The sequence below is a fragment of the Dioscorea cayenensis genome, chromosome 20 (assembly GCF_009730915.1).
Source record: "Dioscorea cayenensis subsp. rotundata cultivar TDr96_F1 chromosome 20, TDr96_F1_v2_PseudoChromosome.rev07_lg8_w22 25.fasta, whole genome shotgun sequence".
Classification (NCBI taxonomy): domain Eukaryota; kingdom Viridiplantae; phylum Streptophyta; class Magnoliopsida; order Dioscoreales; family Dioscoreaceae; genus Dioscorea; species Dioscorea cayenensis.
The window spans coordinates 25538707-25564550 of record NC_052490.1 but is presented as its reverse complement, the minus strand read 5'-3'; the positions used below and the strand labels follow the sequence as shown (position 1 = coordinate 25564550).

Genomic DNA, 25844 nt, shown 5'->3' with positions numbered 1-25844 from the left:
CATTCAATCCATGTGTAGTGACCCAAAGAGGCATTATTAAAGAAAGAGTAAGTTGAGATAATACTTACACCTTTAGAGTTTGGAAGCCAAACCCAGTGGTTATTGCTATTTGTATTGATTTGCTTAAAATTATTAATAAGGGAATTCACACGATCATTCAAGAAAGTTTCAATATAACTCCAATTCCAAATTGAATTATCAATAAAATTAGAAATTGAAGTCCATTGTCGAGAAAATCCATATTAATAAAAGTTGGTTTGTAATTCAAAGGAATGCCAAAATGCCAAGGGCCATTTAAAAGAGAGGTGTCCTGGGGTTTGATAGTGTTCATCCAGTGATGGGGTTTGATAATGGCTGGTTCTTTTGCACAAATCTCTAAAGAATCAAGAAATACTTAGGAGTGATACGCAAATTTTACAGGTGAAGTCTACCATATTGAAGGTTAAGGATGTCAACCCAGATGGAGTTGTCATTGTTGAGATATTTCAAAAAACTTTTAGAGAAAGAAGAAATTTTCAAATATCTAAGATTATGAATAGCTAACCTTCTCTCAGATTTATCATGTGTAGCACTTTTCAAAAGATATTAGAGGAATGCCACTTTGATTACCATTTTGGATAGAAACTTCTTAGTTAGAGTGGAGATATAGTCTAGAATTCTGTCAGGAATAAGGTACACAACTAAGTAATAATTGGGATAGACATGAGAACACTTTTGATAAGAATAACCTTACCTATTATAGAAATATGTTGATTTTTTCATAAGGCGGTCAGGTTATCGATTCTATTGACTAAGGTTTGAAAAAATTAAGTGATAATTTTTAGGAAAAATAGGAATGTCAAGTAGCTAAAGGAAAAGTATTGATTTTAAATTTCAAAATGGCACAAATACTTCTAGAAAGTTTCTTGTTAAACCTGTTTGGAAAATAAATGGTAGTTGGAGTTATTAGGCCTTTGTCCAGTCAATTTAAAATATATAGAAAGACACACACTGATATTACAAGTCACAAACTTAGAAGCTTTAGATTAAATCATTTGCAAACATTAGATAATTGAAGTTATTAGAAATATCGGTGTCAAAACTTAGGATTAAATCTAATAGAAAGGCATAATTAAGATTGGTATTTACGTTTTGAGAGACCTGGATAAAAAGGTAAGAAGAAAGAGAGTCACCTTCCCTAACGCCGTATTAGCTATAATGAAATTTATGGGGTGATCATTAATAAGGAAGAAGAAAATGGAAAAGGAGATACAAGCTCTGATATAAGAAATCCAAAAAGTAGGAAAATTCATTTTAGCAATGGTTGCAAGAATATTTAGCATTCCCAAAAATCATATCATATGATTTTTCGGCGTCTACTTTGGTAACCATCCTAGGAGGCTGTTCAAATCTCAATTCAAAGAATGCACTACTTCCTTGATAGCAATGATGTTATCGACAAAACTGCGACTTTGAATGAATTAAGCTTGCTCTTTGCCAATTATATTGGAGAAGATATGTTTCAACTTATTGGTTAGGATATTAGCTATAATTTTATAACATGTATTGCAAAGAGATATTGACCGATAATTAAAAACAATCTTGGGATTATTTTTTTGGGGATCAATGCTACATTGGTTAAACACCAAGATTTAGGTAACCGAGAAGTATTGAAAAGTAGTTGACATCATTAAAAAGCTTATCTTCCATTTCATGCCAAAAGAATTTAAAGAACTCCACATTAAAGCGATTCGGTCTTAGATGCTTAAGGGACATCACAATTCTATATAGCTATAATTTGGAGATCTTTCTATTAGGGAACTCACTATCAAAAACATAAATAGATGGAAGATCAGAAGGAAGTGCATGCAACTCAATGGGAAAGAAAAAGTTTGCTCTCAACCCTAAAAAAGAAAAAAATGGATGATAGATGTGTTTTGAGTAACTTGTTTGTCTAAATGGAGGCTACCACTAACGTTTATAATGTGAAAAATGGCTATTCTTATGTCTATTAGTATAGGCACAATTATGGGAAAAAGGAAGTGTTAATAAAGTCACAAGAGGCTAGACCTCTGCAACTATTTGAGACAAGTTTGGTGTGGACCCCGCACAAAGCTTGATTAGTTTAAAAAAAAACAAAAAGCATTGTTTCCCCCACTTATTCCCTATCCTTTTGTCAAGTTGCTCTCAAATCTAGTGATAATGATGTGGACCCCGCCCATGCATTAAACCTTGCTTAGGATGCTAATCATTTGTTTTCTTTTTCCCTTAATCCTTCTTCTCCTTGTCATCTTGCTGTTAAAATTTTGTTAGAATGAGGAATTCCCGGAGGATTTTTTTGGGTTCCATCACATCCATGTTTTGCTATCAAACCAAGTTTCAACCTCCTTGCCTCCTTCCTCCCTCCCTTGCTTTCTTCATCTCCTTGGTTTCCATTACTTCTCCACTTAGAGCTTCAAAGGTGAGGAGCATTACGGAGCACTGTAGCGACCGGTGATCAAGCCGGAGAGGAGATCGTCATTGCCAACTTGTCACCAAACCTAGAGGTATAGTTATTGATGATTGTCCACCTCGATCAAAAGCTTAACCTCCCATTCATAGCATGTTTGTATGCCAAGATGAAAACTTGTTTGTGTATTTGCTTATGTTTGCTTCAAGATTTTTACCCCTTTTGAAGGAATATATATAGGCATATATTTGCATGAAACCTGCAACCTGTTAATGTTTTTTTCTCTTAGTTTGGTTCTACAACTTTTGTTGTTGGTGGAGTGGTTTTGTAAAGTTGATAGCATTATTGTGTTAATGTGTCTAAAGACTAGAGCTTGGTTGTGAATCTGCAGAAATGTTTTTGGTGTTAATGGTTTGCATATTTTTGTTTTTATTAGTCAAGGCATTGTAAGAGAATGAGGGAAGTTTTGTAGTGGAATGTGTTTAGAATTGGATGGTGGAGTTGTTCTCATCAAGTTAAAATATTAGTTCAAGGCAAATGTCAAATGAGTGGAGGTTAAGCATTGGATCACTTTAAATTTAATCATGTTAATTATTTAAGCTTTTAGGGTGTGTTTTAAATTCCAGCATGAGTGCATGCAAGACAATTATTGTCATTTATTTTATTTTATTTTATTTTTATTTTTGGTTGCTCTCTAGAAAATGCTTAGGGTACTACTTGATGAGTGTTTAAACTTGCGATTAGAGTAATTTTGTTTTAACTATGGTAAATCATTGGATTTTAGGATCGTTTTAGGGAGTGGTCTTGGATCTCATTTTTTTGGGCTTAAGCTAATATCAGGTAAGTAATCTACCGATAACTCCGTATTTTCAGTATTTGAGAAATTATTTTATTCTGTAAAATAATTATCTAGTATTTTGTTATTTTATTTTGAATATCTATTATTTTGTTAATATTGAAATTATTTATCTGGAATATGTATTTTGAGGTATTTTCTTTAATTAATTATTTCTATTTAGTTGTTGACTTGGTAAATCTAAATTGGTGTAATGCTAATTAAATAATTGCTATTCTTTTTAACTTGGTTATTAATTTATTATTTATACTAAGTGTGTGGTTACATTCAAACGATTATTTCGACATTTATAAAATTCGTTTGTTTGTAGGCATGGGTTAATGATTCTGCTATCATTTGGATTGACTTAGTTAATTCCATTATTTATTTAGTTATTTAATCATTTAATTTAGTTTTGAAGGAGCTGGTGTTTTGAATAATTTTAAATACTTCATGTGCTTAAATTTTTTATATTTCATTTATGGTTATTGATTTATTTTCCCTAAAGTGAGATTTTTGATATTTATTAGTATTTCGAATATATATATGAACTTGAGAAATTTTTAGAAATTTCGAACTTGTACTCTGCAAATATTTTGTATCTGAATATTTTGGTCTCCAAATGAACGATATGCAACCCTGTCAGTGGGGGTTAAACCCTGACCTTGTCGACAAGTAATTTTGGGAAAAATGAGAGCTGCAGTTTCGCACAGCTGTCCGTTCGGTGAAATAATCAACGGCCACCGGTATTCGATCTCGGGTCACCGAGGGTAAATAAATGATATCTCATTATTTTTGGCTCGGATCCATCACTGAGGGATAAACAAATGACCTTTTGGCACTTCACGTTGAATTTGGAGACATACTCTTGAATTTGTTATGGGTTTGCCCTTTTGATTTTTGAATTTCGCAAAAAACACAAATATTCAGTCCCCGCCTTTGAAATTTTCTCAGTATTTTTGATATCGTATTTCTGGGTTTTGAATTCCGGTAAATCATATTTGTAAATATTCTTTATTAGAATATTTCACTTTGTATTTTGTTTTGTTTAAATTATGTTTTGATGACCTATGCTCATTTCTTGCGAATAATTATTCGCAGTTCAGAAATCTGGAATTCTTTTGATTTTAGTTATCTTGAATAGCGTTACTACTTGAGAACTATACCTCTGTTGAACCATTTATTTTGTATTTGTTTAAACTATGTTTAAACTTTGAATTATTCTTAATATCTCGAAATCGAGATTCAGTAAAAGCTCTGTTGTTTTTAAAAACAATTTTCGGATTACTAACTGGGCTAGTGAGCTCATGGATTTGTTTTAAATCCTTTTCAGATCAAGAGTGGTAGACCGTGGTGGATCTTGAAAGACTGCCTGTAGATGTTGCTTGTCCTGTGTAAAATTGTAGTCCTTGTCATTGTCTATCACTATGTCCCTGTATTTTGTATTTTGGACTTCTGTATCCCGATTTTGTGTACTTTGTAGAGTTTGTAATCCTGTAACTCAGTTGGGTTATTATAGTTTTACTTGTCCTAGATCAGATTTTGAGGCCTTGCAGGCCTATGGGGCTCACGCCTTGTGGGTCAGCGGCCGTTTGTCTGCGCACCGGGTCTGGTGAGCCGGGTTCGGGGCGTGACATTTGGCTTAAAAGGTAATTATAATTTCTAAAAACACATATAAGCTGAAAGCTAAAATCAAAGTATGATCAGAATCAAGCGGGATATCATCAGGATTCATATTCTCATGGTTCTTAATTTTAAGATCCAAGTACTTGATATCTCTTTCCAAAGAAGGTATACCCCTAGAATTTTAATTAATTAGGTTTTTTCCATTCAAAAGATGTGTAAAGGAATGAAGGGGGAGGTAGTGAGGATTAAAATTCCAAGTATTCTTGATAATATTGTGGCAATTAGAATGCTCAAGCTAATAATTCTCGAAATGAAATTTTTTTTTTATTAGTAGTATGAGCCTGAGGCTTGGTGGTCAAAAACAAAAGAGTATGATCATAAGATATGCAAGAAAGATGCATAAAAATGTAAAAATTAAATAGAACAGACTAATTATAATTAAGCAGGTATTGATCTAACCTAACCCATATCTGAGCATTACTAGAGCGGCCATTGCACCAAGTAATTAAAGTCAGCACCAACAAAATTAACCTCTAGGAGAGACTTTTTAGCGATGAAACTGTTAAACGAAAATTCTTTGAGAGAATAGTAAGCAAAAGAACTACCTTCATGATCATCAGAAGAACAGATAGTATTGAAATCATCCATAATAACCCAAAAAACATTTAATAAATAAATATGAGTTAATTCTTTCCATAAGATTCTCTATGAAGCAATCGATTGTGTAGTATATACAATGGATAGGATCCAAGTGTTAGAGATCTGGGAAGAAGTTGCTAGATGGAGGAAACATTAGGAGATAGCTATGGGTGTCACTAAGCTGATTGATATACACTATAGCACTATAATGCTGCTCAAAAGCCCCATTAAGGTTATAACAACCCAATTCCAAGCTTTCATGAATTTTGAGCAGAACCAGAGTACTTTCTTATCATCCGCCATGATTTCAATAAAACCAATCAAGAGGAATTATGAATTTTGATGAGCTATTTAACTCGATTAATCGTATTCATGATACACCCCTTGCGTATTCGCATGTGCACGAGTTGTATGAAGTAGTATAATGTACCCAAGTGGGTTCGGTAGTCGAATCTACAGGGACTAGAAAGCTCTTGATACTTGTTAATTTCCTACTATCTAACCTAATCAAAGGGTTGTGAGAATTCTATCAAAGAGACTAAAGTAAGATGAGGAGAGAAAGGATTGGACAGAGTTTAGAACTAGGTGAAAGATCAATGGAAAGAGCAGCACCTTAAACTACTTCCCTCAACAAATGCAATGACTCCTATAATGACTATCCAGTACATCTCCTTGGATTGAGGGTAAAACCCTAAAGCGGAGGGTTTGACACCATATGCCATATCTCTTGGCACGCACTCAACCCCTTTCCCCTATGTGTGTCCTAACTAGATGGGCTTCTCATTCATCATCTAGCAAGCCGAGATACAACTATGGTAAACAGACACATCGAGTTTTGCAATTACAACTATGGAAGAAATACACATCGAGTCTTGATAACGCAACCATGACAATATGCACATTGAGTTTTGTAACTACAACTATGGCAATCATGCACATCGAGTTTTGCATCACAAGATAAACCATAGAAGGAATCTCAAGAAAACTCCATAGTCAAAACATTAGGAAATCAAAGCATTGTAAGTTGAGGTTCATAGCCCGGGGCATCGAATGACGGTTAACCCCTCATGGTCTTACAAAACAAACAAAGATAAAGGACATAAAACAAAAAGAGAATCCATGAACTCCCTTTTTTCTTCCCAAACCTTATCGAAGAATGCCCAATGAAGTTGCCGCCGACTTCGATCCACTCCTTCGGTGTTCTCTCAGCCCAAATCTAATCAAATTGCTGACTGGAGCAGCCCCAACCAGTGTCCAGAAGAATAGAAATCGAATCCCCATCATAACCCTAACTTTAAACTTAAAAAGACTATCCCCGATGGAAGCACGACCATGCTTTCAGCCATGTTCTTAACCATGCTCTTTACGAGATGTCTTGGGATGTGTTTTTGGCATGATGAGTAGTAAACCTGTAATCTGCACGGGTGTGCTTCCCGACCATAATTCCAATGCACAACTATGCTCAGAGCCTGATCTCGTGCTTCCTTTCTTGTGAAAGCTCTTGTAATCTGCACAGGTAGAAGCATAGGTGTGCTTCCCGACTATCTCAGGTGATTGATCTTGTGCTTCCCTTGTTGTGAAAACTCTTGTAGTTTGCATGGGCAGAAGCACGGCCGTGTTCTCGACCATGCTTCCAATGCATGACCATGCTCTGGGCTTTGAAAATGTGCTTCTCTTCTCCTGAAAATTTTCACTGCCCTAAGATTTGCACGGGCAGAAGTATGAGGGTGCTTTCTGATCGTGCCTCTTGTTCTGCAATGCAGTTTAGCTCATTTTGTGCCGAATTCATTCCAAATCTTGTTCTCTTGTCTTAAGACCTACTTGCTCATACAATTAAGCATAAATACCCAAAATGGCATCGAGTTACAAATAATTACATGCTGAAAGATAAGTTAATCATGCAAATAAGGTATGTACAATGTCTATATAACATGCACTCATCAATCCAAGTTTGTAATTCCAACAAATAGTATTACTAGACGTCATGATAATAAAAATGAATGATAAAGGTAGGATAAATGAGTAGAGTACATTGGTGAGTGAATCCCAATGGATGGATGTAGTTTAAATTTCCATAGATTGTGACTCTAGTAGCTCTTATGTGTAGGAGCTACCATACTGGATAAAGTTCTTGTGGGTTATATTTCCATTGCGAATGCAATCTTCGGCTTGGTCTAAAGTTATCTCATCATCCATTTCCAATGTGTCTCTTTGGAGCATTCTTTTAAGGTGTATTTTAATTCCATATGCCCATCACCCGAATCATCATTTAGAGCACAAGAGCCTCTAAGATAATTTGAGCTATTTTGGTATGTTGAAGGGAAAAATCTCCTTTGGAAGATTGGTCTATTATACCAAAAAATGTAAGAAGCTATAGTGGAGTATACTCCTTTGTCGTATCGTCATCTATGCAAACCTCCTTACTTTTAGACTATATTGTTGAAGCAAGAGGAAGCCATTTTAGGAGAAGGATAATAAGGGAGACACTCTTCTAGAATTCTAATGGGGTCCTTATCTAGAGAAGGCTTGCATTGCAAGGTAGAAGAAGGCTTGTTGATGTTTCTAGTAGGCATCCTCATGTGTGACCATTAATGGCTCAAGAAGAATGCCAAGGATCTCACTAATGTATGACCTGATTGGATGATCGAGGCAGAGAAGGAGCAAGGATATGGCCACCACGCCCTCTTGTACTCCTACCTCCACATAGTGAGAGAGAGGATTGCATAAGGCTTTTGGGAGGAAGCTCCATGTGTAATAAATTTTTCTTTCCCTTTTCACCAGTAGGACGGTCTTGAACATGTGCTACTCATGTGAGGAAGCTTATAGTGATCCACTATGGCCATAACCTCATTGGTGATGAGAACCTAACATCCATAGGCAGATATCTAATTCTTGGGGAAGTTCTTGAATTGTCTTAGCTGTTAGACAGTTGACGCACACAAACCATGTGATAGGTCTAATGCGTGTAACTCCACAAGTATACAAGTTGTCAAGTAATACCCCATGGATGAACACGAGGGTCATATTCCTCAGGATACGAGGAGAGGGTTTAATCAATAGCCTAACGTCTACGGTGATTAATCTAGTAAAGTAAATCTACTTCTACAAATTAACTACTAAAATACAATTGAGGAACTTGAGGTGCAATTGGAAGGAGTGGATACCTGTATGGGAAGTCCCTTAGAACTTACTTGTGATCTGAAATAGAATATGACATTGTTATCTAGTGATGGACTGGGGAAATTCAGAGGCCCACTGGTCCAAATCTCTTGGCAACTAGGTTTGAAGCACTAGGAACATAAGATGGAATCTCTTTCAACCCAGCCTCCTATGTTCGCCTTAAGATCAAGAACTGCAAATCTAGCTATACCTAACCCAAAAATCTAGCTATACCTAATCTCCCAGCAAATGCATAGATCTAACAAAGCATGGATGTTCTAATGAGTGGGAATCTCTTCCTCACAGCATCAACACAATTATCAATAAGCAAACATGCAATGAATCGTAATCAACTAGAAAAATCCTAGATACGTCGACATACATTTCCCTTCGAATTGGGTCCTTTTATGGATAAAGAATAATGATCAAAGAATAATAATAATCCACAAGAAAAGTGTCAAGAATCATAAAACTAACTCCCTCCAATAGATCTCCGATGGTTGAGGTTGAGAAGATCCCAAGAATATATATATCAAAATGGCGTCGAATCTCTTCTCACGCCCTCCACTATCAATATGCATTGAGACCCACTTAAGAAATTCTCCAGAATCCATTAAAATTAGGTTGAACCTCGTCTCCAGCCGCACTGCACTCCAGAAATCTGGCCATCTCTCCTAATCCTGCAAAAGAATCCTTCCTAAAATAAGAATACCTATGATTATTTATAATCTGAGTCCGCCATGAGGTCACAATGGCCGTTGTTCAGGCTCTTGTAATCTCAGATCTTTTCTTGGGCTATAAGTCACACTTGGACTCAATCTGGCTTTGGGCGTTGTGCAATATAACCATAGGCATTTTATGTACAACAGCCGTTGTGAAAGCCATTGTGGCTCCTGTAATGTTGTCCTATAGATTTTGCACACTAGCATAATCGGACCACAGCCATGATGAGGCCGTGGTGATGTTCTGAAACTTGTGTGTTGGTCCAATCTATCTCAAATTGCCTACATATTCACTCATTTGGCCCTAAAATGCAATTAAAGCCTCTGCTGATTAAAAAAAAATGCAATTCTGTACTACTTTGGTGCTAAACATAAAAAATTACATGCTTGAAGTAGTGCAAATGATATATAAAATATGCATGTTCAAGCACTTATCAATAGTATAGCAAGCCATGTGCTACTTGCTTAATTAAAGATGCTCGTTTCGGAGGATCCGACTTCAACTCTAGTTGAACTCTAAGATCAGATTGGTTAGAACTTGGAAAGACAACTATAAACTAATCTTGCTAGAGATGGTAGGTAGCTTTTCCTTATCCAACTAAGCCACATCAATAATAGAATGTAGAGAGGTACTCATATTGAACTACAATGAATGTTCTCTGGTCATCATTACCAATCCAAAACCTCTTTTGAGCGGCTGAGAAAGATCCAATTCAACACAAATACAAGCATATTTACCGCGATTTAGTGAGACAGTTTGATCATCTATTTTTAATACTCTTCCAACATTCCATGATATGTCCTCCAAGGCCTCATATTCCCACACTCTAATAGGTAGGTGGTGGAGTTGTAACTATACAGCTATGTTAGCGAGTTAAGCATTAATTGGCTGGAAATAGCGAGTTAAGCATTAATTGGCTGGAAATTTGGTTGCCATGGAGAAAATTATAGAATTAACTATTTATTAAATAGTATAGATTGCTTGGTTCATGAGAGCTACATCTCATGAGGAAGAAGCCATGCTGTAGTATAGACTTCACAAGATCTAAAAGTGGTGTTTTACCTAAGAATTTTCTGTATAGTACATTAGCAAATTAAGTTGTATCTTTGGGAATAAAATGTATAAAGAAAATTTAATCGTGACATGTCTAGTGAAAACTTCAAGAAAAACTTAACTGGAAATGAACAAAAAGTCCCTTCAAAATTCAGTTATTCACAAAAAAACCCCATGACTTTGAGTATTCCCAAAAGGTCTTTCTTTTTTCTGACAGGTTATTTTTCAGACCTTTCTGACATAAAGGTGATTGATGTTGACATAAAGGTAATAGATGTTAACTGGGCTGGCTCTCAGTTTTTAAGCGAAAATACCAAATTTCAAGTTGAAACCCATAATTTTAAGCGGAAAAATCAAATTTTAAACGCAAATGTGCTATATGTTAAGTGAAAACTTATGTAGTTAAGCGAAAACACTAAATTTTAAGCGGAAACTCATAATTTTAAGCGGAAAAATCAAATTTTAAATGCAAATATGCTATATGTTAAGTGAAAACTTATGTGGTTAAACAAAAACACGCAATGTTAAATGGAAACTATATATTTTTAAGCGAAAAATACATGTTGTAAAATAGAATAAACTAACGGAGTAAGCTGCATTAATTGAAAAGTACACTGTCAGAATTGAAAAGTAAGCTGTCAAAAAAAGGAGGGACTGTCTGTCAAATTTAAATGTCAGAGGGTCTGTCTGGGATGTGTTGAAACTTTCAGGGACTAAAAAATAATTTTCCCAAAACTTAATTATTTGCATATATATAGCACTAAAAAAAATTTAATTTGTACCAGCTCCACATTAGAAAGATGATAATTTTTTCGTTTGCCAAGTGAGAGGTTTACGAATGAACTTCCTCTCATAACATTGGTTAAGATGAAAGGCTTGTCCATCTCATCGATAAATAAATAAATAAATAGATAAAAGTAAAAATATAAATAAATAGATAAAAGTAAAAATATAAATATAAAATATAACAAGTAATTTGCATGTATATTCCCATAAATAACATGTAGTTCCAAACTTTAGTGTATGTCCCAGTGGCTGTTGTTAACCTAATTATGTTAATAGACTTCTTGATGGTGACAATATTAGTGTGATTGCTATCGTTTTGGTTGCTTTATATATATATATATATATATATATATATATTATTCACAATGCCGGAGATTATATAATTTATGCAGGTATTTAATTAGGCGAATACCCATAAAATTTCCAGTTTATTAACAAATGCTGCTTTGCGTAGGTTATGATAACTCTACAAGTAATTACTCTTTCTTTGCACTAACCTACACTCACAACATGATTAATAATGGGATATTATATCATTTATGAAACACCACCAACTCTTCCTTGTCTAATACTTAATACTATATTATAATTTTCTAATCAATCAAGCTACAAACATTTTTAAACATGAATTTTCCAACACTTAATGCCAATAAGTTGAAGCATCATCTGTAGAGTAATTAGGAAGTAGGCAATCAGAACAAAAAAGTTGGTGCCTTGCCCACTCTCAACTTGCCTTATTCCTTTCTATTTGTTTCACCTAAACAAAAATTTATCAACGAAGATGATGGTTAGGCCAACGGTAAGTTCAAAGGTATGAACCCTTTGTGCCAAAGCAAAGCAGTTAGATTCTTGGTCACCATCTAAAACCAACTACTACTACTCATCTTCCTTGCCTTCCAACTCCCATTTCATTATTAGTTCAACCCAAAGCAATCATTCCTTTCTACATTCTCTCATTTCTTCCCCCCTCCAAGTCTTCTTCTGCATTGCACAACAATGCTCTCATTGATGCGAACATCATCGTCATCATCATGAACCCTCGATATCATGTAATGTCACATTTAGGCGAAGATAACAACAATGGCACCGCACGGTCTCCCCCGGCTGTGTTCTTGGCGAGAACTGCTGTGAGAATATCAAGAGCAAGATGGTTTAGTTTTTTGAGGCGAGTGTTTAGGTACCAAAATGGATCGAGGTCGGATGTTATGTCTAACCCATTTAACTCGAAGTCATGGATTTTGTTGGAGTTTATTGTTTTGATAGTGCAAATTGTTGTGATCACTTTGGTTATTGTGATTTCTCATTCCGAGAAGCCTATTTGGCCTCTTAGAATTTGGATTGCTGGTTATAATCTCGGCAATCTTCTTAGCTTGCCTCTTCTTTATTGGCGATACCATTGCCTGTCTCGTGGCGGAGATATCTCTGACACTGAACAACAAAGAAGGAATAACACCGAAGAATCAAGGTACCTAATATATCTGTATTTACAAGAAAGTAACTATTAGTCTTTGCGAAAAAATTAGTATTTATATTCTTCAATAATTTCATTGCTACTCAATTAATCTAATGGTACAAGACAACATACCCTCAAGAACATTTGAAGTGATAAAAATTATAGCCGTCTTTTAATTGAATCAAGATCTAGTGCATGATTTGCATTGTGTTTAAGTTATATTAATTATTTGAAGTGTATATATTTACTGTTTGTCATAAACCACATGTTTATCATCTAAAATAATGTGCACATTGTCATAGTTTCAGATAATTTAGTTTATGCAGTTAGTTAGAATTAATGTTACAAGTTCTGCACTCAGCTAGAACAACTCATTCATTTATATGTACACATTTTTTTTTTATGCAACAAAAATAGATTATATGCAAATGTTTTATTAAAAGTAAAGCATGCCATCATAATAATAATAATACTAATAAGAATAATAATAATAATAATAATGTATTGCTGTAAACTGTCTCAACTTACTCCAACATGCATGCAGGAGTGCACACATGATGAATAAATCAAGGACACTCTTGGAGCTATTTTTTGCTATATGGTTTGTGATGGGTAACGTGTGGATCTTCGACACACGATATCGGTCATTCACACGAGCGCCAAGGCTGCACTCGCTATGCATATCGTTGCTCGCATGGAACGCGATCGGCTATTCTTTTCCTTTTCTTTTGTTCATCTTGCTTTGCTGTTTTGTGCCTTTGTTAAGCCGAGCAGTTGGCTTCAACATGAACTCCGCATCAGAAGGAAGAGGTGCTTCTGATGATCAAATTTCACATTTGCCTCAATGGAGATACAAAGATGTTGAAGCCAACAATGTTCAGCATTCTCACCAAAATTCAGTAAGCTTCATTTATGACAACTTTTTTTTATGTGTTGTATTTTTATTAAAGTAATTAATAGTACCATGTCAATTAATTTATAAAATATGATTTTAAATATACCTGTCTAGTCTTTCATTTTATCGGTTTAAATTTTGAGGTCAAAATAGACCCACATAAATTTGTTAATTTATATTAAAAAAAAATGTGAAAATCTCAGCTAATCTATTTATATACAATCTGAAAGTGTATGATGGATCAAGACTTTTAAACTGATTGTTTGGATGGTTTTTATTTTTTTTGTTCTCATAACTTGTTAACTTGACATGTTTTAAATAGTTTAAAAAAATGTTTATAAAAATATTTAGGACTTAATTTAATTCATAAGAATTTTATTTTAGTTTTTTTGTTATTTTATATTTTATATGAATTATACTGATTATTTTATGGTTGGTGGGTTGTTGGATATAACTCAAATTATTTTGGGTCAATAAATGGAACAATTTGTTTAGATGAAGATGGAGTGACACCAAGCAAAATCCATCTAACGATAAAATTAGCTCTTTTAGATTTGTAATGCATTTATAGTATTAATTTTTTATTTGACACCAAGCAAACTGAGCATGTGTAATGCATTTACAAAATTATTTACAATAACTTAAGATATGTAAATTTAAAGTATAGATTTTGTAGTAACAATTTTAACGTATTCAAAATATTATTGGAAATTAAAGTTAGAAAATTATTTTTTTATTTACATATTTACGATATTTATATAAGTAATCAAAAAAATAATTTGATACATACTGACTATTGGTTAAGTAAATTTCTAAATTGGATAATTTCTTAAAAAATTTAAAATATTAGACATGTATTTTTAAAAATAACATGATATCAATTAAAATTTTAAAAAAAATATCACAATATTAAAATTCTCTGGATAAATTAATATTTTTCCACAAGAGCTTATTAAAATTTTTAAATCAAAATTTGCAATGCACAGTTAAATAATTTAAATTGCCTAGTCAGAGATTTGATCTTGCTTTAGATAGAGAGTCAAGATTACATTTCCTATATATACTTTGAAAGCATTCAATTTAATTAAAAGAAAAGAAAAATTAAAATTTACTCAAATTTGATTTCAAATTTAATTAAGTTTAGGTCGTAAATTGAGCTATGTCTGTTGCTTTTTCTTTGACAGGAATGTTGTATATGTCTAGCAAAATACATTGACAAAGAAGAAGTGAGACAATTGCCATGTCTTCATCTATTCCATCAAAGATGTGTTGATCAATGGCTAAGGATCATTTCCTCATGCCCTCTTTGTAAGCAGGACATTGACAAATAAAATTAATATACATGAGCATCACATTTCATTTACATTATTATTATTTTTTCTTCAATAGAAGCTCTTCGCCCCCTATTTCAATTTTAAGAAAAAATTAGAATGATAATCAAATACTAGTTTAGTAGCTAGCATTTACAATCACCAGCCTATTAAAATGTTTCTCTCTACATTTTTTTACCAATTTATTAGTAATCCTCGTAAATATTTTTCCATTGATACAAGCTCTTTTCCATCTCATTTACATTACTATTTTTCTCATCCTCTTTATGTTGACATGTGTACTAGCATGAATGTATCTATTTTATCTATTAAAAAATTTATAAATGTTAGCATAAAAATATGTAGTGCAGCTTGAAATCTAAAGCTAGCTAAAAAAAATATTTAAATAAAAATATAAATAATTACAATTCAATTGTGCTCAAATTAAGTCATTGTTCTCACAACAACAAAAAACGTGATTTGCGACACATTTTTGCGACATAATAAATCCAAAAATGTGTCGTAGATCACAATTTGCAACATAATTTACGACACAGTAGAATGTGTCGCGTTTCAGATGTCGCAAATTTTTGCGACACTTTTAAAGAATGTGTCGCAAATTTGCGACACACAATAAAAACGTTGCAAATTCATCGCAATTCATTTGTCTTTTGAGACAATATTTGCAATTCAATTTGCATCGATATGCGACATTATTTGCTACACATTTTGTGTGTCGCAAATTGTGTTGCAAATGTGAGATTTTTTGCAACAAAACTTGCGATACATTTTGATTGTCGCAAAATTTTGTGTCGCAGCTTGTGTTGTAACTGTGTGACAGTTTTTGCAACAAATCTTACAACACATTTATATTGTCACAAATTGTGTTGCAAATTATGTTGCAACTTTTTGAAACATTTTGCGACACATTTTTATTGTCGCAAATTATGTTGCAAATTAATTATTCATAACAAAAAAACTGCGACACGGTTTGTGATTATTTGTAATAATTTTTTAAATATTTTTTACAAACTTGTTTTAAACTCAAACTTACAATTCTCAACAATAACTTCTATAATATTTTGCAAAATAAGCATTCCGATTTATAAGTATCCAGAACAACAATTCAATACAAAATATAATAATCCAAACATATAATACAATAAACCAATACAAAATGTAACAGTCCAAACATCTAATAAGACAATCCAATACAAAATATAATAGTCTTAACATCTAATATAACAACAAAAAGTTATAAAAATATCTAATGTAATAATCCAAAATATTACATTCATTTTGTTGTAATTTCATCGACACCCTTATCTTCCTATTGGGTTGAAGGTTGTGGCTATTCAATATCCTCTGAAGTGTGAGGGGCATGGGAAGAAAACTTCCCCCGTCCTGATAGTAGCATGTGAGGTACGAGGAGCTATCTCAAAATTTACTTGAATACCTTGAGATTGTAAGAGAAAAAGGATGTACTGGTTCCGTTACTTCTGCTCTTTCATTCCAGCTTACTTATAACCTCTGGAGGGATAGAAGCAACAAATTGCTGAGTAGTTTGTTTTTCTGAATCATATTTTCTCAATGTCGAGCATTGTGTCCCCATATTCATGTTCATTCCACCCTTCTAATGGAGAAATTTTCCCTACAAAAAATTGAAGTCAAACACCATATGCATACGAGAAACATAAAAAAAGAAAAAGAAAAGAATAGTGTCTATTCCCTCGCATGTGCATATGGGACATACAAACAAATAATTGATCATGGATAATAAAATATAGAAAAGTGATGCATTCAAAATTGAAGCAAATGATTGCAAATCTATGTTTACATGTATGGCGAAGCACTTGGAGACCGACATCGAGCTTTTAAAACACAAACACCATTAGCATATGTTCAAATTTAAATAAGAAAACCAACATAGTTCCAGTATACTTGGTGGAATAACATCTATGTTCACAAACAGAACTACAGAAGAGGTTGATAGTAAGAAAAGAACCAAAATTTCCAATACAAGTATCTTCAACTTTATATCTATACATGCATATATATCCAGATAAAACCAACAAATTATCTAATGGCGCAAGTAGTGCTTACAATGAAAGGTCCTTGCACCAAGATATTGGCTTAGAGTGGGTATTTGACCACGTCTCCTCCTAGCCTGAAAGGAGAAAATTGGGAAATAAAATAATGGTACCAATCTAAAAACCTGATCACATGCAAAAGAATAAAGCACAAAACTGAATGAAGCTTGCATTGCCACATGATATTGAAGTAGAACCAATGCAAGTTAAAATAAAATTGTTAATTGCATAACCCTTGCTTATATTGTCTGGTTTTGCTTGATCAGGTTTGATTTGATTGTTAGGATAAAGCTTTTGAAGTTTGATGAAGAGCAGCTACGCACAGCTAGCCTGCTTCCAAAAACATTTCAAAGGAACAACACCTCTCAAAAATCACTCAAAGCATCAATCGCCTCAATCAACTTAATAATGGAATGAACTAAATCATGATATTGGTACATGGGTCGCCGATAGAGCTCTCACCGAGTGGTGAGAGTTCGATTCTCGGCTGAGGGCACATTTCTGGGAGTTGTGAATAGTGGTTGTGTTCGGGTGGTTCCAGCGCCCACGTGAGCGCGGCCCCGTCCCCACTTATTCCACCGAGGCTTGTGCACGCCCCTGGGGTCTCTAGTGGGTTCGCCCCGCTCTTCTTCCTCAAAAAAAAATCATGATATTTGAAATGCTGCTTTACCTTTTCAACAGTGATAACCCGACCTTCAAGCACTGACCATCAAGATATTTGAGGCAACGGTTTGCATCTTCAATTCTCTCCATGGTAACAAAGCCAAAGCCACAAGACTCTCTTGACTATGGATCCACCACAAGACGTAATCAATCACCTGTAGACATGCATGACAAAAGAGAAAGACATATAGAAATCTTCATATACACCAAAACATTGAGAACATACATGAAAACTTGTTAAGAAGAACCATGATGGCTAAACTTATGGAGACACGTCTTTCTTTATTTATTTTTATTTTTATTTTTTTAATATTTTTTTTAAACAAACAAAGCTAAGACATATATACCTTTCCTTCAGTGGCAAAATACTTCTCTAGTTCATCCTTTGTAACATGAGAAGACAACCCTGTCACAAACAAGTTATTTTCAGGATTTTCAACATCACTGAAATCTAGGCTCCTGGCAGTGTCCCAAGTGTGCCATTAGCAAAAATAGAAAATTTTATAACAGAATTAGAAAAACATTCGGCCACAATACCTGGAGCAAGATCTGGACAAAGACCTAGAGCTAGATGTAGCATCTCCATAAGGGGAAGGGAAGCATGATGCATATATTGGGAACAAGTTTGCCATTTCATCCAACTTCACTCCCTTCACTTCCAAAGTAGAGCTAATTTTGGAAAAAGAACACATTTAGATAAACATAAGTATAGAACTATCACTACACCATAATGGGTCTTTAGCGGCATTTATTTTGCGGCGTTTTTTCCAAACGCCACTATATTTATGACTTTAACGGCGTTTTTTCATAAATGCCACTAAAAAAATAATTTACCGGCGTTTTCCTGCAAATGCCACTAAAGTACTGTAATTTAGCGGCGTTTTTTGTAAAAAAACGCCGCTAAATTCAAGATGTTATGAAATTTCAAAGTCATAAAATTTATATTTAGCGGCGTTTTTTTACTAAAACGCCACTAAAGTCATAATACTATTAAATTTCAAAGCACAAAATTTATGTTTAGCGGCGTTTTTATAATAAACGCCACTAAAAGAATGTAATTAGTGGCGTTTTTAGAAAACACGCCGCTAAATTTCTGATATGATAAAATTTGAAACTAATAAAATTTATATTTAGCGGCATTTATGACTAAAAACGCCGCTAAAGTTATGATATAATTAAATTTTAAAAGCCAAAAAATTTAGATTTAGCGGCGTTTTTTCAAAAACGCCGCGAGATGGTAAAATTTTTTTTCATTTGAAAATTTATAAAATTAAAAATTCCGTGGCGTTTGTCCCAAAAAACGCCGTGAAAATCTAATTTTTTTAATTTAAAAATTACAAAATTAAACTTTAGCGGCGTTTATGCATAAAAACGCCGCCAAAATTTATTTTTTTTGAAAATTCAAAATTTGCGCCATTTTTTTCGAGAAAATTTGAATTTGGCGCCATTAATTTTAAAATTTTTATTTAGCGGCGTTTTTTAAGAAAAACGCCGCTAAATACCATCAGTTTTTATTTTTTATAAATACCCAAGTTATGATGAAGATGAAGAAGATGAAGATGAAGAATGTGATGACGATGATGACGACGCGATAAGAAGAAGAAGAAGAAGAAGATGATGATGATGATGATTATGATGATGATGATGATGATGAAGAAACTAGAAGAAGAAGAAGAAGAAGAAGAAGAAGAAGAAGAAGAAGAAGAAGAAGAAACAAGATGTGAAGAAGAAGAAAAAATAGAAGAAGAAGAAGATGATGATGATGTTGAAGAAACTAGAAGAAGAAGAAGAAAAAGAGATGATGATGATGATGATGATGATGATGAAGAAACTAGAAGAGGAAGAAACAAGATGTGAAGAAGAAGAAAAGAGGAAAAAGTGAAAATAATAATAATAATAATAATTAAAAAAGAGAAAAGAGAATAAATTAAAAATAAAGAAAAAAAATCTAAAAAAAGAAAAAAATAATATTAATAATTAGAGTAGTTGTTTTTCTTTTTTATAAAAAAAAATCAGGTTAAAAAAATTTACATTAATTTTTTAAATTATTTTTTAAAAACGCCACTAAAGAACAGATAAACGCCGCTAAGTTAGCGGCGTTTACAAATAAACCGCTAATATAATTCGTAAATTAATTATTTTATAAGGTATAAAACGCCGCTAAAGGAAATAAAAGCGCCGCTAATTTAGCGGCGTTTATCTTGAAACGCCGCTAATTGCTGGGACATTGCCGACACTATCTTTGGCGGCGTTTTGCCAGGCGTTTTCTGAAATCGCCGTTATGGTAATTAGCGGCATTTAAAAACGCCGCTAAATGTTAAATAAAACGCCGCTAAAGACCCATTATGGTGTAGTGTATGCACATTCCAAAATTTGCCTAATTCCTATTCAGACATTCTTGAACCAAATTTAAGCTACTAAATTTAATTATTCAGATATTCATATAAGGATGTTTCAGTACTCTGATTAACTAATCTACTTTTCTAAAGAACACATTCATGTTTAATGTAACGTCAACTCTTTCTAATAACATTAATTTTGTTCACAGAATAATTAGCATGCAAATGGATGGGAGTACAAGTTGGCATCATTCTTATATTGAAAGTAAACCTTACAACTGCAGACATTTGAAGAAAAGAGATGGATAGAGATAAGAGGTGATAGATATATGTGTCTTCTATTTTTCACCTTTGGCATAGTAGTTAATATGTCAAACTTGATCATAAGTACTTGAGAAGTGTTAATTCATTTGAGGATTGAAAGTGTTCATTTGCCAACTTCGTCTTCCTAATGTGATGTCTAGGTTAGGCAGCTTCTTTGGTGAGCTGGACTAGATATTCTCCGATTGCAAGACTCTTGTGTTCTATTAAGCAATGGAGATGAACACACACACACACACAGATATATATATATATATATATATATATATATATGTATTCAATGTCCAAAAAAGATTGGAATATATATAATAAAGGGTTTGGATATGCTAAGATTTAGGGCATTAAAGCATTGATAGCTAAGCTAGAATATGTTATAAAAACAATTTAGCGCAAGAGGAATCTAGAACAATTATCTTCTTTTTCGTAAAGATAACTATGAGTAATAAGCTAACCATGATCTCAACAACAATCATTTGGTTTATTCCCAAAAATTGATGCTTGTTATTTTATAGATGTTTCAGTTATTAACTTATTTTACTTCCCTATAATACTTGTTAAGTATAAGACTTATTTGCCTTGATATTAATGCCAAATATTGTTATTATTTAAGGAATTTAAAATCACTGTAAGTGAGTTAATGAAACACAAATGACACTTTTTCATTTTTAGTTACAAATGACATGAGAATAAAGAGGTTATGTACCTCTTCCATATAAAAAGGGAAAGTTATATATTTCATGTATAATGTAATTGTGATGTTTGTATTGGGCTAAGTGATATATTTTTTAAATTATATATACTCAGTCTCTTGAAAATCAACGACACCCATGTTTTCATTCTTATTTTTTATTTATTTCTTTTGAGCAAGAAAATCACTCTACCAAGCAGGGCCCCATCTCTACTACAAGGTTATTAGTAATAATTCTATATGTTACTATTTATTATTTAGGGTAAATTACACAATTGGTCACTGAACTATCCATGTGTTCCTATTTTGGTTACTAAACTAAAAAAAAAATATATTTTGGTCACTTAACTTATGAATTGCTTGCAATCAAGTCATCATTGCTTACAACGTTAATAGAGATGTGGCATGCCTTTCCATGTCATGAGGAGCCACCACATTAGCTAACCAATGCGATTAAAAAAGTTTATCCCTCTTTTCCTTTTTTTTCCCATTTTTCCTTTTTTTCTCTTTTTTTTCTCCTTTCCATCAGATCCCTTGAACTTGAACTTCTTCCTTTCACTCCACTGTGGACACTCTAACCAACATGGCATCAGCTAGTAGAGCAAGCAATCACCAAAATGGTGGCCATGAGGAGGCTGAGGAAGCTAAGGTAAGTCCCCTTTCCTTTAGTTCTTTCCCTCTCCTTTCCTTTGTTCTTTAGTTCTTTATTCCTTTGTTCTACACCCTAAATAAGCTAGGAAAAAGAGGAAAAATTTACATTATCTATATTCTTGGTTTTCCCATTGTTAACAACATTAATCCAATATTTAAGAAAAATCCAGCTTCAACATCTTCAACAACTTCAACATCTTCAACAAATGGTTGAGACAAATGAAGACAACCCAACTTCATTGTTTATATGATCAAATTACCTCAAACTAAAAAAAAAAAAAATAGAATGGACAAACATGATTAAGGCAACTAAAGATCATCATCATCTCTGATACCACTTAGATTTGTCATGCCCGGAACTAGGTCTATCAAGCCCGGTATGCCAACAAACAGCCGCATTCCAACAAGGCCGAGACCAAGTGAGCATGCAAGATCTCAAAACCTGTCTCAACATAGCAGATAACATCTAACAAAATTACAAATTTCAAAGCAAAAGTACAACAATGTCGGCATACAAGAATATTCAAACTAACAAGATTAACAAAAACAACAATTATTCAGTGCTAGTGTTTAGGTCTACTAGAAGGGTAGAACATTATTAACTTGCTAGAACTAAGTGGTGCTTTGCTCAACGACCCCACTAAGCTACTTGTCAAGCGACCCTATGTCTGATCTTAATAAATGATGAAAACACATTTATGAGCTTAAAAGCCCAGTAAGTAACCACTAAAAATATTGGTATCATGACAATTCTCAAAACTAGGAATTTAAGTTCAAATTATATAACACACCACAATACTTGTCAAAATACAATGCAAAACAAAATAATTTAGCAAAATACAATCTATGTCAGATAATCCTGAATATACGTCTCCCAAATTCACTATTGTCAAAACAAAATATCAAAGATCATTTATTTAAACTCAGTGACCCGAGTCAGAGGTTTAGAGTTTATTTATTTACCCTTGATGCGAAACTATAGCCTCTTAACAAAGTTTCATGTCAATACGATCAGTGTTTAATCTCCAATGACAAGGTTGACGCATAGTTAATTGGAGACTAACATATTTATGTCAAATAATTTTAATATTAAAAAATCAAACAAACTATCAAATTTTTAGGGCAGTGCATTTCAAAGTAATCTAGGAACAAGAAGAAATGCCAACATTGGCATGATCCCATTTTATAGTAAAATAATCCAGTTATTTAAGAAATAAGTGGCATGTTGAATAATTCAATAATTATTTAACAAATGTTTCTATAATTTAACCAGTAAACAAAATAAATAAATAAATAAAAGAATTAGCAGCTAACATGCTAATCATTATTCAAATAATAATTAAAATATAAGTAATTAGATAATTGAATAAATAAATAAAGTTTAATAATTTCTAAAAAAATATATAATGAACAGTAATATGCACTGAATTCAAAACTTAATAACATTTAAATAGTATATGAATAGTTTTTAAAACAAAATCAAAATTATTAAATAATTATGTAAGCAATTATCGGTAATCGAAACTTTTATATATGCATATATACACATTTATATGTGGTTTACTTACCTCAAAGACTTCAATTTCCAACTCACATTTGATAACCAAAATTAACCCTCTAGGAAGGGCCTTAAAAACATAAAACAGACTCCAATTACTCAATATTTCCCTAATATCATGACATCCATAAACCGTGTTAAATTCAATTATATCATATGCTTGCCATGAATTTTCCTAAAAGAACAATAATACATTAGCTAAGTGAGTATAACAACTATAAGATGCCACATGTTGTAAAGAATATCTACCTATATGACACTGGTTTTACTAAAGTTACAAGACATTGCATAGTACTTATAAAACACCAGCAATAGTAAATATTCAAGAATGAAGATCCGGCCCCACCTACTAAGCCCATGCATTCAATGGCATGGAAAACAATAAACAAAGAAAAGAAAGGTAGCTACGTCTAAAGTTTAATGGCATGTAAGAAGAAACACTTAACCTACAAAGCTATAACACAGACATGAGTATGCATTTATTTGACCAAGGATCCTATTGGATGAATTAGTCAACAATTTAAAACCAAACACATTTAAGCAAGGGTCATATACTAAGCTCACATAATCAAGTTCCTAGCTCTCAGCTCTCAAACATGGATGGTTAAGACCAAAGCTTTCAAAGACTACCAAACACTAAGAATAAACAATGAATTTCTACAAACATGAGGGTATAAATTCTACAACCCATGTAATTGTGCCCCCTTTTAAAAAATATAGCACATATGTTGCAACTCATCAAGAAAAAAAACAAACAATTCATATGCAGTAACAATGATTAACTAAACCATAACCTACCCGATCATCAAAACCCATCATATTCACCACATAATTAGATCAAAATATAATACTTCTAGATTATATAGCACCCAAAAAACAACTAAATCCATGGCTTACTGTAAGTATAATTACAAGTCCTGGCAAGGAAGTAGGCTCTGCTAATGCAGCGCAGGCTTGGCATAGAGAAGATTCTTTAATAGTTAACATAAAGGCATATAATCAGCACTCCTAAAACTCAAGTCAAGAAGAAATTCCAACTAATAGGCTATTTCAATCGTCTATCAAATAGCAAAAAGTCAATAATCAATCACCATTAAAGATACATATCCCAATAATTAACCTAGCAAAAATTAAAAATTTCACATGCACGGCCCAAAACATATAAGATGCACAATAATAAATGCAAACTTTCTCACCAAGCCTCAACTACAATCTAAATATCACTAGATTACAAGTTAATCACCAGCAAAGATTTCCAAATTTAAATTGATACTAATGAACCAATCTAAAAAAAATCACCTACCTTGAATATTTGAAACCAAATTCCCATCAAACGATCTCCCGACCTCACCATCAACTCTACCAATCCGGCTTCCTATAAGATAAGGTTCGGGTATCAAGGTGGAGAGTTACGACAATCATTAGATTACGTAAAATGGATACGGCGGACCCCGAAAAAATTAAAATTATTGAGATAAGACAAAGTCAGATAATCAAATAACATCGATGGCTAGGATTAAATATAGGTGGGGTTCACAATCTTTATTATTATTATTATTAAAATATTTTTTTAATTATGTAGAAGAATGAGAAGTAGAAAATTGAAAAAATTGAAAAAAATTGGAAAGAGCAGATGTTTTTGGATTTTGAAACAAAAGTGATAAAAATATATAGGGAATTAAAAAGAGAGAAAGAGAGAAAGTGAGACCCCGACCTTGGAAGTTGATGAGTATTTATTTATATATTGATTCTACAAATCTAAGCATATGTGAAGACTACACTCTACTAACATGAATAAGAAATATCCCAGGATAGAGGAAACTTACCCCAGGACAAAAATAAATAAGAAAATTAATGAATAAGATGGAGGAAACTTACCCCAGGATCAACATTAAATAAATATCCCAATATGGAAACCTCCATCTGCTCTCTCCATTAACAAGTTTATACACCAGAATGTTAATCTTCAAGCCTTCAAAGATGATCACAAACTAGGATCTAGAAATTGGAACAATCGCAGACAACGAGCTGGAAATTGGGAAATTTGCTACAGTTGCTATATTTTCATTTCTCTGTGTTATATGTACAAGATATAGAAGCCTTATATATATAACACATTATGTGATACTGTTGGGCCTTAACATAACTTATAAAACAACATTCAAAAGGCCCAACTATAGTAACAATAGCACTTTGGTCCAACACCCCTCCTCAAGTTGGAGGGTGAGAAGATGCTGCAAACACACCCAACTTGGATAGAACATGTTGATGTGGAGGACTTGTGAGACTATTTGTGAAGACATCTGCTAATTTCCCTTGAGGACCTGCAATTGTTCTCTAACAAAATGGCAATCAAGCTCTATATGCTTGGTCCATTCATAGAAGACTGGATTCTTGGCTATATGTATGGCAGCCTGGTATCGCATTTCAATGGTATAGAAAGGATTGATGGCACTGTAGGTTCATCCAACAATCTTGTTAGCCACACAAGTTCTGCACAAACCCTTCTCATAGATCTGTATTCTGCCTCTGCGGAATATAAGGCAATTGTTTGTTGTTTCTTCGATTACGAAGACAAAAGAGTTTTACCAAGCAAAATAAAAAATCCACTTACTGATTTTCTGGTG

At 33.2% G+C, this 25844-nt stretch overlaps 1 protein-coding gene and 2 long non-coding RNA genes across 4 annotated transcripts; 2 read left to right on the top strand and 1 right to left on the bottom strand.

The window, feature by feature from the left end:
* Positions 1-2327: 2327 nt before the first annotated feature.
* Positions 2328-4796, top strand: LOC120251877. Its single transcript, XR_005533514.1, has 3 exons — positions 2328-2525; positions 3213-3268; positions 4597-4796. It is a non-coding gene; the product is annotated as an uncharacterized LOC120251877 (long non-coding RNA).
* A 7365-nt stretch (positions 4797-12161) lies between these two features.
* LOC120251174 (E3 ubiquitin-protein ligase At1g63170-like) lies at positions 12162-14960 on the top strand. Its single transcript, XM_039259713.1, has 3 exons — positions 12162-12714; positions 13247-13601; positions 14782-14960. The coding sequence occupies exons 1-3, from the start codon at positions 12281-12283 to the stop codon at positions 14926-14928; spliced, it is 936 nt and encodes a 311-aa protein (XP_039115647.1). The 5' UTR covers positions 12162-12280; the 3' UTR covers positions 14929-14960.
* A 1159-nt stretch (positions 14961-16119) lies between these two features.
* LOC120251113 lies at positions 16120-25277 on the bottom strand. Of its 2 annotated transcripts, XR_005533354.1 has the most exons (8): positions 25096-25277; positions 24521-24592; positions 18198-18329; positions 18008-18066; positions 17668-17815; positions 17231-17327; positions 17011-17074; positions 16120-16558 (listed from the first exon to the last, which is right to left on the bottom strand). It is a non-coding gene; the product is annotated as an uncharacterized LOC120251113 (long non-coding RNA). The 2 variants fall into 2 exon arrangements; XR_005533355.1 differs by lacking the exon at positions 17231-17327.
* Positions 25278-25844: the final 567 nt, after the last annotated feature.